Source organism: Hippichthys cyanospilos, chromosome 6, assembly GCF_059441005.1.
Source record: "Hippichthys cyanospilos isolate Australia breed blue-spotted pipefish chromosome 6, RoL_Hcya_1.0, whole genome shotgun sequence".
In the NCBI taxonomy this organism is placed as follows: Eukaryota; Metazoa; Chordata; class Actinopteri; order Syngnathiformes; family Syngnathidae; genus Hippichthys; species Hippichthys cyanospilos.
In genome coordinates this window covers 13,598,437-13,613,611 of record NC_142374.1, presented here as the reverse complement: position 1 = coordinate 13,613,611, position 15,175 = coordinate 13,598,437, and the positions used below count along the sequence as shown (strand labels likewise).

The 15,175-nt window shown below is 38.6% G+C and overlaps 1 protein-coding gene across 1 annotated transcript in view; it reads right to left on the bottom strand.

Moving 5' to 3' along the window:
- shank3a (SH3 and multiple ankyrin repeat domains 3a) overlaps window positions 1-15,175 on the bottom strand; it is a 209,434-nt gene that overhangs the window by 114,075 nt on the left and 80,184 nt on the right. Inside the window, exons 6-7 of the mRNA XM_088417218.1 lie at window positions 7,588-7,791; window positions 3,008-3,079 (exon numbers count right to left, since the gene is read on the bottom strand). Of these exons, the coding sequence (XP_088273344.1) occupies window positions 3,008-3,079; window positions 7,588-7,791 (276 nt within the window). The remainder of the gene's footprint in view (window positions 1-3,007; window positions 3,080-7,587; window positions 7,792-15,175) is intronic.

Genomic DNA, 15,175 nt, shown 5'->3' with positions numbered 1-15,175 from the left:
CCACTACGCTGAGGGATTTTATGCAGGCTTAGCAAATAAAGAGAATGTGCGTTTGTGCTGTGCAAATTCCATGCAGTTGTCCTGCTGGCTAATCAGGACAGCAGGACGGCTGAGGTCGGGGGAAGAAAAATCCTATTAATTATGACCTCATTTTGAACTTTGGCCTGCGGCGAACCAACTTCATGATGGCAAAGTAGGCTAAATGCTTGGACGGTGAATGCCCACACGCTGGTTGCTTTCTCAGCCGCACTGGATGGAATCTCACACGGGGCCAACGGGCATCCGACAATTGATTACGACGTGGTATATCATTGCTCAATAATAAAAAACGAAAAATTTATGACGCACACCTAAAGATCGTTGTGACAGATCTCGCTCGACGACGTTCTTTATGTTTTTTTACTTTTTTGAAAGCTGGTCAGCTATTTTCTTTAATGCCACTAACTCTTTATTTACAACTTCACTTGTGTGAGCTTGATCTTATGGACATTTTGTCATCGTTATACATGTTACATATCATTGCTGCGGGCTGTAACTGTGTCCGAGTTGAATATTTTTGTTGGCAAATGGATACTATAGATCTGTTCCAATAGCAGTTCTTTTTACGCATTATTAACCAGTTTAAAGTGCCGAACATAGCTCAATATCAAATCTAATAACGTTCTTGGACACCATGACTTTATACCACGGGAGCCTTCCAGCATAATGATGCCTCAAGATCGAAATCTAGATATTATCTTCAGATAACAACAAGGCCATTTTAGGAAAAAAAAAAAATTGAATGCTGTGGTGCAGAAAAAATTGAACAGCCACAACGGTGTGTTCAATTTCATTTCTGGCCGTCAGACTGCTTAGTCAGCTCCTTGAAATTATTGCATCACTTGTGGCTCTAAGACCTTTGAGCTTGAGAAAATGATGTAACCACAGATTTTTTTTGTGCCGTTAGGTTGTCAGTGCACAATTGGAAGCAATCAGAGGAGGGATTCAGGCTCCAATTCAGCTTGATTATCAACATGAGTATACCATGCTTACACGATTATAACACCCAAATCAGTACACGTCTATTTATCTCATTTATCTCCATGAATAGAATTGCAATAATATGTCATAGTATAGATTTTCATTTGATGGAAGCATCAAATCAGACTTTTAGAGCAAAGCGGAATGTTTCAAGTATTACAAAGTGCACGGAGGGCTGTACGGTAAATATGTGTGCAGACGTACAGGCAAGCGCGCACACACACACACACATACATAAAAGCGGGAGTGAGTATGAGAAGACTGGTCCAGTGCATCGCTGTAGCGCCGTATCTTTCTGGTCTGTTTATTCACAAGTCCACACAATGCTGTCACACCGCAAAAAGCCACAACTCTCTCCAGAACCCTCACATGGTCACACCTCATGCCTTGTAACTTCCAAGCTGTCAAAACGTAAGGTCAACTTTCAATGTGCATGTTTTCTGCACAGCCCATTCATTCTGTCGTTACAACAAAAACACATTGTCCAGTGATGGATGCAAATATAGGCTCATCAATAACTCCAACCTTCAAGGAACATATTTAAATAATATAGTGAGCAAAACATTCGACTCGCTGCCACATTAATGGCCTGAAGTGCTGATTTTTTCCATTGGCCATAAGTGTCAAGAGGTGCAACTTCACCTGCTGTTTTGAAAAGTAAGTTTGTGCTGCAATTATAGAAATCGCAGAAGGCAAAAAATAGAGTATATACAGTACATATTATCAATAATTCAAGAGAGTGAAATGTAGGTGGAACCCCGTGAATGTTTCACAACCTGTGTTACCTACAGTAAATACACAGTAAATAAGTTAAATAAGTCGAAATGTTAAAAAGATTTGTATTATGCATTATTTTTCACAGTTGAGTTCCTGAGTGTCTTAACTACAAGTAATTTGTTGACTTTGATGTTTTGTAAAAAATATATTCACAAATGTACAATAATGAACTGCATGACTGGAAATACATGTTACTGACTGTTTGATACCCACATCTATGCCTATTTTTGGCATTATGTACTTGACGGACACATACATACATACATCCTTTCCATCCATTTTCTTATCGTCAGTAGGATTACAATTGATAAAAATAAACACCCAACTATAAACATCCAATGAATGAAAAAAAATCCTTAACATAACTTGAATAAAGATATGAGCAGCAAAATTAAACATCATTAGCACCTATTTTAGTTGAACACCTGAAGCTAGCATTCTAATAAGCTCCTCCTTGTCTGGAGTTCAATGTCCAGCCACTAGTTGTCCTCACATAGCCACATTTCTGACCATCTGGCCTGCCTTGACTTTTGCTCCCTTCTTGCTAGTAAAACAAATATTAATTTGACAAAAATGCTCTCGCCTGCTGCTTCATAAACATTCAAATGATTCTTTGAGAGGCGGGGCCGTCTGCCTGATGTCAGGCTAATGAAAAACAAAGCTTATGAACAAATAAACAAATTCAGGGGCACGCTGAGTTTTAACTAAAGACCTTCATTTTTTTTTTACATGTGAGGATAAAAACATAATAGGATTTGTGCTATTTGTTAAAGCAAGTGAAATTCAAATGCACATATTGCATACACAATGGATATACACAACCATGTTCAAAGGGCAATATTTTGTGATATAGGACAATGTGATCAAGGAAATATCTTTACTTTTTTTTCCACCATTAATGTGGCTAATAACATGAACAACTCAATTTTTCCAAATTTGTTTGAGGACAATTGATAGACAATAAAAGGACAGCTGAGATAATGTGGTTGCACAAATGTGCACATCTCATTTTATGGAAGTGTCTGTGTACACAACATACCAATCACATGCAAATAAAGTTCAGATGCCATTTACAAGGTTTGCAGTTCCTTGGCATCTTTAGAGCTGACACTGTTCTGTCACTGCTACTTGCAGCATTTCTCCGACACAACACAATGGCTCCAACATTGGTAAAGCAATGACTGATGCAGTCACAGCAGTGAGCTCTTACCTTCGTGTGGAGCTTAGACAGCTGTTTCTCATCCAGGTAGGACTGTGTGTATACACGTCTTTTGTAGCGGAACTGAAACACAAAACAGAGGTGACTCCATAGGACTTAAAAAAAAAAAACAATGATCTTGGGACCTGTCAAATTTTGCATGTTTGTATTTGGATGATTTGAGGTTTGTTTGCAGAGAGCATCAGCAATGACACATTTCGGCTGGATTTACACTGAATGGTCCAATTGAGACAAATCGGATTTTGTTTGCTGTCAAGTAGCACTTTTGTGAAATGTGTATGCAAGCAGACATGGAAATGGATAGCTTTGGTTAAACTTAGGCCTCTTTTAAATATGGATTAAAATAAAAATGGTACTTCAAATATCTGCTAATTTGACCGTCAACCCATAGATTGAAAAATACTGTGTTAATGCGCGGATGACAATACCAAAATATTCAAATGTGTGACATACACAACTACTGACCAAACAACACAAATAAACACCTTAAAGACACCTTCTATAAATGAAATTACAGTTAAGGTATTTAAAATGTGAGTGTTACACCGAATCATTGAATCAAATTAAATTAATACAGTATAGATCTCCATTCATTTTTTTATAGCCGCTTATCCTGACAAGGGTCGCAGGTTCGCTGGTGCCTATCCCAGCTTACTTCGGGCAGTAGATGAAGGAAACCCTGAACTGGTTGCCATCCAATGGAGGACAATGACAAAGAACCATCCATCCACTCACCCAATCACACCTAAGGACAATTTTTTAGAGTGTCCAATACACCTGCCATTCTGTTTTTGGAGAGTGCCTGGAGAGAGAACCCACACAGGAACAGGGAGAATATGCAGAATCCACGCACGAAGGCCAAAGCGAGCTCGAATTGTACTCAGGTCTTACAAGTGTGAGGCGGACGTGCTAACCACTCTTCCAACATGCTGCCCGGCAAGAAAATCAAGGGACATCAAATTTAAGACTTTGAAATTTGGCAAGTGCACATAAAACACATTTTACATTAAATCTTTAGGAACATTTACTTAATCTTGGTTACAATTTCCATTCGAATTTTAAACGTAGTACACTTTCATTCAATCACTATTAACATTGTATTTTCAACGTATAATCTGTTAATGGTTAATGTTCATATGTATAAGGAATACTTTTTCTTTAAATGAAAGACATAGTACCTTACCGCATTATAAAGTTCAACATTTCAAAATAATAGTGCCCATAAAAACGATCAACACTGGGAATAACTAGAATTTTTTTCACTGGGGGAAGTACGGTACTCACTTTTGTTGCCAGCTGTTTTGAAATTTTCAAGGTTACTGTAAATTCACAATATTATACAAGCTCCACACTGAGTGTTATTTGCTGAGTGTTGACCCATGAAAAGATTGGGTAAAATATTTACATACTACTTACTTTTGTGAGACACTTTCGGCATGAAATTGCACACTAGCATTTTCAGTGTAAATCCTTTTATACCAGTCAACACCAGCAAAATGCTTCATGGAACAAATGGTGTTGAACTCATCTCATCCTGTCAGTCGGCCCGCTGCCTCGGGGAAGTTAAGTGCGGGTCAATCAATGACACACGCAGCACGACAACACTGCAACACTCGTAAAACACACAATGGTGGCTGTAGGGTCTTGAATGGATTCTTTTTGCACAAACAGTAAAAGGAAAACTGCTCGAATCATGGGGAGGGTGCAGATAAAGAATGCATTTCTTTAGAATGTCATGTCACCAATTGTCCTACATTAGTGTTCTATCCAATCAACTGTCAATCACGCAGTGTCATTTTGTATGTTCACCAGACAGACAATTCCCATGGCCAACTCAATCCCCAGACCTCAACCCCATTTAAAAACCTGTGATGACACTAGATGAATGACAAGCTAAAGGAAATATTTTAAACAGGGGTGCCAATAATTATAGGATAAAACAGTAAAGTCAAAAGGGGAAAGAAAAAAATCTGCAACATAGTTAAATTATTCAATCCCAAATATATTCAATACCAAATATAATCTGTTACTTTAGGTAATTACGGATTAAAGAAATCAAATACTTAATACATTTATCAACTATAAGTACTTTAGTAATCAAAGTAATGATTACTTTAGTACTTCTTAATGAAAGTAATCCATTTGTCCAGTACCTAATTATCTAAAGTAAATGATTAATTTAGTGCCTAAAATCTTCACTTAAGTACTTTTAGTATCCAAGGTAATTGATTACTGAAGTACCTAAAGTAAATGATTACCATAGTAGTTTATTGATAATTTAACTGCCATCTTTAGACCTTCTTTAAGCAAACGCTTGAAAAACATTATGTCCCTGGAATCGAATGCCTGGACTCTTTAAAAACTTAAAAATACGTCTTGGATTGAATGGGTGAATCACTGATTGTTAGGAGAGGAAAGCTTGGGCCTCAATGAGTCCCTAATTTACAATGCAAACACAGACCACTATCAGCAAAAATGATGGGGAATATTTATACGTCAATGCCATATCCCAAAAGATGAGGGTGTGACATTCATCTTGATTTCAGCCCTGGTCGTAAAAAAGTCCAGGGAGCAAGCCAACCGTTCAGAAAAGCGTGTGACATTTTTATATGCGTCGTGACACTGTTACACTCGCTAAATTTTCCGTCGTGATGAATGAGTGCCGGGATTAAGTCCGAGATACCACTGTCTCTTGTCTCAGTGTCTACTCATACAGCAAGGACCTGTGACAAACTGAGTTCCTAATCCGTTGATTGTTTGATTGATTGGATTGATTGATTGGTGTTTTATAAGGCGTTTCACATTCGCACCTAACCCTTGTGCAATATTTTGACCCTTTTTGGGTAGTTTTCACTCCCCGTAGTGTTATAACTGATGGATGGAGCCATGTACTGTCGAAATGTTTTCACCGTCTGAGTGAAATTTCAGCTCCTAAGTGCCTCCTTTTACTGCTTTCTCTTTGAGGTGATATGCCTTTAATGGAAAAATCAAAGGATATGACAAAATACCACACAAACGAGTCCAAATGGTAAGTCGAAATACCGTATTTCTCCGAGTACAAATCAAGCTTTTCCCCCCTCAATTTCCACCCCTATATTAAGGGGGTTGACTTATAAGCGCTTAACTCAAAGCAGACAAATCTTTTCCACATAACATTCTCTCAGTGCCGTGGATGAGAATTCTCATCTTTTAAAATTGTAATAATAATAAAATAATAAATAATAATAATAATACAATTATCGTCAAATACATTTTTTATGGAGGGTGGCTGACACCGTTGACTAGTGCTTACCTAAGATAAGGCAAGTGAGCACTGTAGTGATAACTGTGAGCATTGGATGACAGTGTTTCCACACAGATATTACTTACATGCAATTCAAAGTAAGGAATGGAGATCAATCTTTCATTTTACATATACATAGCATACAATATTCTGTCGTCCTTGAAAGATGAGTGAAAATGCTAAATATACTGGCCCTCTAGAGGTTTCTTTTTCCGATAACGCATGGCAATATAAGAGTTAGTTTGAATGCAAAATATGTCATTTACAAGGCTTAAAGTTATTATGTATACCTCTAATCCGATATACGTAATATGCATCCGTTTTAGAGTGTTTGCACGGAACACCGCAAAAATACCAAAAAACTCCTCTTCCTCAAACCCTTCAAACACCAGGATCCTCTCAGATATGGTTGGAATATTACTTTGAGTCCATTTCTGACTGACTTTGTAGACATTTTCTGAAATCACTTCACAACGTTAAAAAGTTTATTTCAGTCAGCACATTTTATTTTTACTTAAGGCGTTGTATAAGTATTTCTTCCTAAATTGTGACATCTACCTCACACATACACATGCACACACATACACGCATACACAAACACCCCCAACCACATACACACACATGGGTAGACACATTTCTACATCTTTAAAAGAGTTCACCTTCTTTCAGCAACAGCGGTGGAAATAATGATTGACAATTGACAGTAGACAGTCGAAGCACTGACAGTTTGCACAATACTGCACAAGTTAAGCTTCACAACAGCAGACAAAACCACTCGCAATGTCACTAATACAGCTATTTAGACATGAACGTTCCTGGAGAGCTAGTTTTTAAAGCGTGAGACCAAATAAAGCAGTGAAATGATAGCTAACAGCTACAGTCTTGAAACTATTTTCATATTCCTGCAAAAGACAAGTTTTATGTCTTGGAATTTCATTTTGATACACCTGCAAACATTACAAGAACCAAGCAGTAGGAATTCCACTGTGAGTATTATTCCCTGACAAGGCTGCAGGGAACTCCCCTGGGGGCATACTCTAGAAACTTCTCACACTAACAATAGTGACAAAAAAAGGATGTTTTTTTTTCTTTGTTCATTCACTTTCTATTTTTTTTCTTTTTCAATAAGTCAATAGATCCTTGTGTTGATTGGCCCATATTTTTGTTCTCCATCTCTGCTAACAATCTGCTATACTGTGCTTTTCCAAGATGTCACTTTCGTGTTGTTCATTTACAGCCACTCAGTCGGCTCGCAAATTGTCATCCATAAACATGATCTGTGGCTTACCTCCAAATAAGGTACGGGGGCAATGGATGGGAAGGGGTATTCCCTCAGCTGTCTTTCCTCATCCAGAAACTTGCCAGCCTTGCCGTTGTATGCCGGCTGGAACAGGCCGTAGTTGAGCACGTCCTTCAGGCTCTGGTTGAGTGTGCACAGGATCCGCTGCTTGGAGCGCCAGATGGGAGCGTCCACGTTGAATTTCATGCATTTCTGCGGAAAACAAAGGTCAGTCACACTTTGGTTTTTCCACAGATACTACATGATGAACTTTAAAGGAAATACACTTGACAACCGGAGGTGCAATATGATTCACTTAACAAAGGAGGCCTGGAAATGGCATGAAGACTCAAACCAAAATGGCAGAAATTGTTTGTTTTACACCAAGGGTTCTTTAGACATTTGTGGAATCGTAGGGCTGTCCCTATAGAAATTTAAACGTCATAATTCTCATAATTCTAATAATTATTATTATTTATCTACTTTTGCAATACATGATATTCTGCACTACATTACATTACACTACATTTGCACCATGGTCTCTGTTTGTTGTTTATTGCTATTTATTGCTGTTTATTTATTGCTCAATTATGGAATGTAGTCTGCTTCTCGGGGAAGTGAACAGAAAAAGAATTGCATTGTATGGTACAACTATACATATGACAATAAATCTCTTGAATAATTGAGCCTCCCCGCTCTGCCAATTAAAAAATACATTATATTTTATATATTTATATTTTAAAAAAATACTATAATTGAATGTGAGTTGAACTGAGTGGATTTAAATACTCAGTTCATTATCTTCTACACATATGAATTATTTGATAGTAACAAAATTCTTCCATTTAGCCCAGACCTACATAATGTTATATGTACATTACACATGTGGCATTGTCTTTGAAGTCATTTAGGCTACATTCACACTGTATGGCTTAGTGCTCAATTCCAAATTTTTGTGAAATCCGATTTGTTTATGAGGTCTGTGACCTGTGAACGAACACTAAATGGCTCAAACAAGCAAAGAGAGAGAGAAAGAGGGAAGATCAGAGGGAGGGAGGGAAAGATAGAGGGAGGGAGAGAGAGAGAGAGAGAGAGAGAGAGAGACTTGCTCTTCCAACATTAAGTGGTCTCTGTCTTGTCCAATAGTGTACATTTTTCAACCTGCTTCCGCCTTTTTGTGAGTGAAATTGTGAGAGTTGTTGCTTGTTGGTCATGTTTGCAAGTCGGACAAATGCAACGTGGCCGTTCAGACTGAAGTTGCACGAAGATCGGATAGGGATCTGTGGAACACTTAAAACTGAGCCACCATAGACTGTTTGCAGGGACAGGTTATATTCTTGGATAAAATCGTCCCAGTGTTTTTCTTCCTTTAGTTTCAGAAGTTCCATGAGCTAATATTTTCGTCAATGAAAGCCAGCTAACCACCAAATTGTGTTTTTAAGCATACAAGCATTATTAACAAATGGAGTTATCTGTCAAGATGGTCTTCGCGTACAGGTGTTTTCCATTTAATCCCAGGTCAAGTGGCATTCATATTACGTTGTTTTTGTCACTATTTTTGTTTCGGAAACTTATCCAAAACTTGAAATATCCTCACAGGAGCGGGGGTTCTAGCTGTGTGGCCACCATTGCAACTATGCATGCGCCTGTGAGAAAAGGTCTGTGTAGAAAACATGTTTCCGGCGGAGCTTCTAGGTAGATATTTTTGAAGTTGACAAACCCGAACCGGTCGACTTTTTCCTCCCTAGTGGCAGTGGGTCTACGCGTGATAAGATAGACCGACCTACTTTCAAGTTTCTAAGTGGAAGTGGCTTTGAGGGCTGAATTTTTAAGGACTCCTCGGGGCACTAAATCAGGTTTTCAGGTTTTATGGCAAGTCATCAAACTTTTGCCCTGCTCCTCCCACATGCGGGAGCATGTTGATAACATAGCGTCATCAATCTATCAACTGCAGTATACAGTTCAAATTTATGAAGTCACACAAAATGTCTTGGATGAGTTTGTCTTGATGGAGCTGTGAGAATTGTATAAAGGCATTTTCAAGCTAAAATGCCCCACTTCCTATTTGTTTTCCAGCATGGGTCCATAAAACTTTTTCATTGATCCACCCATGTTAAACATGCTTCAAAACGTTCATGTTACTAAGTAGAACAGTCTACCAGGGCTGAATTTTGAAAGACTTACAGGAGGCATTAAATTTGATTTCTCAGTTTTATGGAAAGTCATCAAACCTTTACTAGCATGTGCCACCTACAGGCCACTGCAAAGACTAAAGGTGGTCGTAGGTTAGCTTCATTCATAAGTCTAGTGTATGTTGTTAAAATTGGGGCAATCAAACTAAATCTTTCGAAGGAGTTTGTCTTTGAAGGAGCCCGAGAAATGGTCGAATGAGCCTAAAATACCATTTTCAAGACAGGTTGACTTCCTGTGCACTTGTTAGCATTGGTCCTTGAGACGTTTTTGTGCATCTGATCATGATAGACCAACCTTCCAAGGTTCACGTTTCAGTGAAAATGGCTTTTGAGGACTGAATTTTTCAATAGTTCTTCGGGCATTAAGTCAGAGTTTCAGGTTTTATGGTGAGTCATAGCTCAAAATATACCAAGAGAGTCAATTTGCAAATCACACTACTGTAACTTCGCCATGCTCACATCACAGAAGAAGATGCAAGAGCAGACCCGTTTTTAATTTCGTGAAGTAGATAAGGTGTTCAATTACACCGGAAAGTATCTTCTCCACTTGGACGGCTTTGTCCAACGTGGCGATGTTTGATGAGCACTGCTGACTCACTCGCTTGCTTTCCTCCTCCTGTCACAGCGTTGTTTACATGCTCAGCCTGCCGTGCACTGTGCCCCGCGTATTAATCTGTGCCCCAACGTGTCAAACTAGTTCACACGCCTGTGGAGATTCACCCGGCTGTAACATTGCCCTCTTCTTCAATCCACCTCCCTCCTATTCTATACTTCCTTTTTTCAAAGGTTTTAAGTTTTCATATCAAAGGCCTGCTTGTCTTCTCAACTTGGGTCTGTGGAAAAAGATCAATGGAAAGGACAGCAGTTGGTAAAGTGTTGATCAAAGAAAGGCAGAATGCTTGAGAGAAGGGATTCACACCTATTTACTGTTGGATGCGAGATCATTAGGTGTGTTGTAAGAAATTATCCGATGCTCCAAAAACATCATTTACTGGAAATAATGTATCTTTGTTCACATATCTATGGCAGGTGACATATAGTGAGTGGCAGCTTTTGACAAAACTGCATGCCCTCCACAAGAAGGTCTAATTGCCACTTGTCACAACGAAGATTGCAGAACTGGCTAATTACAATTGCATGAATAATAAAACAGAATTATTGTTTTGGAACACAAGTCAGGTGGGCCGTTAAATACTTAATTGCTGTCCCAAAATTTCAACAGATCAATTTTACCATCTAGTGGAATATATGTAATAAATGCTGAAGAAATACATGAAGTAAAATAACTGTATTATTTTTAGATGTTTACCAAAGCAAATTTTCTACAACTGTGTGAAATAATTTTGCAACGCGACACCTGGTGCTGTTAATGTATCCCAATGCAAAGCAATGTATAATGGCATACTGTACATTGCTTTTCTGGTCAACAGTATTATTACTATTATGTATACTGGGATACATTAACAGCACCAGGTGTCACTAGGTGACATGAGCTGAAAACAATGAAATTCCCTGGCAGATATTCCCCAAAAGGTTTTCAGTTTCCCTCCAAAAAATCTAATTGAATCGTGGTAAAAGAGGCTAAGTGCAAGTTGTGGTTGTTTGTATAGCGAAGCTTGCAGTTCTGTCTAGAGGCAAAGTTCCCACTTGGAAAGGAACAGGCTGGTAACGAAATCTCCGCCACTGGATTTGTGGAAGGCATTTTCTCACAAATCTGTGTCAAACGTTTGCGTGGGCTGCCTTTAAGTAATTTAGCAAAACATCAATATATCACTTTAAAAGAGCTGCTCTGCTACACAAAACCCTATTTGATCCTGAATGGATGATTGCTTTACCATCAGATTAGCTAGAATGTTAATGACCACATCATACTGACTGAGCAATGTTCAGTTATTGCTATTTAATGGTTGAAATCACTATATAGAGTCCAGTTATCACTGTCTCAGTTCCCCTATGCAAATAGTCATAAATTATAAGGATTTTGTTATTGTCTCTTAACTAGCCTGCTAGCTAATCTAAGATCAACATCATACTGTCATGGAAACAGCTTCTAATGGTTCTATGCATTCAAATTTTGATGGTTTTCACAAGCACACTTAACTACATGGTGATTAAAAAGTAACAGTTTTGAAAAGTCTATAATTTATTCACATTGTAATATTTTTCTCATTTTTTGTGTTCTATGATGTATGGGCACTAAATTTATGTTGTTTTATTTGAAATCTGAAGGCCTGCCAAACGGGCTAAACGACTGAATCGGTCACATATCCTGTAGCGATGAGTTTTGTAAAATATTTTTTCAACGTCACAGCGGCATCTTATGGAAGCCTTGCTTTGATGCTTTGCCAACATTTTTGCATCTGTACAACGGATCTCAAAACTTCATAACGGGCCGCTAGCAGGGTATTATCCTGAAGGATCGGGCGTCATGCCACTTCTGTAGGATTTGAAAACAAAAAAAAAAAACACGATAAAAATAGTCTGATAAAATTAAAATAGCTTTACATTTACATTTTAACAGCATTACTTAATAGAATATCCTCAAAAAATAGAGAAAAATATTACAACACATGAATAGGAGTATGTGAAATTACTGTAGCTCATTACTTTTCAATGACCATGTATATTTATTTATCCACGTAAAGGTATATTATTTAAGTTCATATGTACATGCACACTCTTTCAATGTCTTTATTTCTTTGTAGCAATCAGCTCAATCACCCATGTTTTTGCAGTTTGATAGAAAATAATAAAATATAAATTGTGCACGGTTGTGTCATTTCCATTGCATGCATGTAGATGAGCAGTTGTTTGGTGTGTGGCAACGAGTCGGTGACAGTATTTTCTTGGCAATAGTCCAGTAAAGTCACTTTCATCCGTGTTGATCGGTGCGAAACAAAACGTAAATTATGGCCAGCATTTTTAATTCATAAAGCAATTTACCTTACACAACATCTTTTCAATTGATAGGAACAGGAAATCATCATTCAAGGCTAGGTTAAACGATATACAGTAAAAGTGTCCGTTTACAGGTGAAAGTCTCCGTCTTCTGCTACCAAAAAGTAAATGTGAAATCATGATGAAAAGATCCATAGAGGATAGCCTGAGGAAACCAGACATTTGAAAGGCTTTACAAAATGGCACACTTTCCTTAAAGGTTACTAGTAGTTGATAGGGAGCTATTCTCAGCACAGCGTTACGATCTGCACACTGTCTACGGTTTCGTTGAAAAGCAGCAAACTGGCCTTGTGGTGTGCATAACATCAGATGCATGCAAATAAACGAAATGAGCATGCTCCGGGTTATCTTTCTCCGAGCTGTACAGTAGGTTTAATGGGGCTATTTAAGTGGGACATACGCATCACAGTCCTGCTCCCGGGCGCTAAGTGCAAAGGATTGTACCTGGAATGAAAACAAATGCACAATGACATGTAATTATGTCACAGTGTATTTGCAATTCATGGCACGCACTTGCTAATTAGGACACATTGTTGTGGGCTTACGCAATCAAGGGTGATACGTGGATGAGGACATTCCTGCTGCAGTATCTGCAAGGCCACAGGAGGCTCAAAAGGCAAAGAAGGAAGGGTCGAAATGCGTAGAAGGCAAAACATTGTCAAGAAAAGTCAAGAAAGAAGATAAGACTGTTGAAATGATGGAGTGTAATGACTCCAACGCACTGCCATGACACCGCCTTGGCTGCATGACTTATACGCTAATTAACTATTGGGAGTACATAACTGGGAAAGGACAGAAACAGGAGTCCTGAAGAGGACGTTCCAGGTCACTCCTTTTGTTGTGATTTTTACCTACGGCTATGTAATGGCTAGTGGACACGCTGACTGCATTTCCTTTCGGGCTGAAGTCCAAAGGGAAGATAAAGTGACTGCCTGTTTACAGCAAAGCACAGCATATTAGATTTGCGGGAAAAGTTAAGAACTATAAGGCGATTGAAAAAAAAAAACCACCTTGTTGTAAAACGCTAAATAACAAAGCAAAATAAATATCAAAGCTGATGTACATTTGGAGAATATGTGGCATACACCACAATTAAGAGCAGGTCTCCTACGTTTGCCAACCCAATGCGTGTAGTGGAAGTTTAAAAACTGGTATTGGACCACAAACTGCCATCAGTGTACATGTATTAACCGAGTGTGTTTTTCAACGGGTATGCATGGAAAAGGCATTCTGTGTGAATGTGCAATATACTGTAAGTGCACTCCATTAACGAAATACAATAAAAGTGATTTAATCAGAGGCCTGTGCTCATAACCGAATGTATATTGAAACTACAGTACAGGGATCCCTAGTTTTTCGCGGTTAATGGGACCGAAAAGTGAAATGTTTTTTTTATGTGAATACAGTACTACATATATTATTTAAGACAAATATTACTGCAGTACTGTACAAATATTTACTCATAACTTAAGTTATTAAACGTTTTACACAGTAACTGAACAGTAACCCCTTTCTATGCTTTAAAGTCTCTCGGCAGCTAAGGTCATATTAGCGGTGCCAGGAAGTCTAATTGAAGTCAAACATGATAACAATGAAGGTTTTTACTTGAAATACCATTTTATCATAAAAGAAATCTAAATGAGAGATTTCCAACGGTCCGGTGAAGGTCTTTGCTCGGTTGTCTTGGCTCCAGCCAGAGCAACAGCCTGGGTGTTTTACGATTGAGACCGGCACGTCCAGGTGAGTGAAACAAGTGCCCGTCTTGAAATCAAGTTAGAGTGTCTTACAGGACACTGTAAACTTGATTTCAAGAGGGAGATTGGCACTTCTATAAGACACGCGATTGGCTCCCAGCGCAACCATCGACCAATGAAGGCAGGAGGTGTCTTCAACTCCCGTCCCATCTCCTGCTTGTTATACAGACCTGGACGCGCCATGTCCCTCATGAAACACACAAACGCTGTTGGCTAGACCCAAGGTAGAGGAGCAAAGACGATCACCTGTGACCCTAGTCAGCATAAGCGGCAAAGAAAATGGATGGATGATGGATGGGCAGTTAGTACCATAGTTATGAACCCATTATGTTTAGATTTCCACAAAATACATGTTGGGCAGCAGTACATTTATACTGGATAATTTTGAAATAAATAAATAAAACCTACCGTAGCAACATTTTTTTTTTAAAGTTTTTTACACTCACTTTAGGTGCGCCGTGTGGGCTGCACCCGAAATAATGTTTTGGAGATGATTTAGCTTAACAGTTCATACGTTTGTGCTTGATCTTTGTTTTTCTTTTGGTGCCGCCTCTGGCCGCTGTTGAAATTACATACATAGTGAGAAGGATGATGTGGTTTTTAGAGCAGCCAGCACCCACCCCCCGGTCCGCAATAGATAAATCTAAGGCGTTGACCGGTCCGTGGTGATAAAAAGGTTGGGGACCCTTGCTT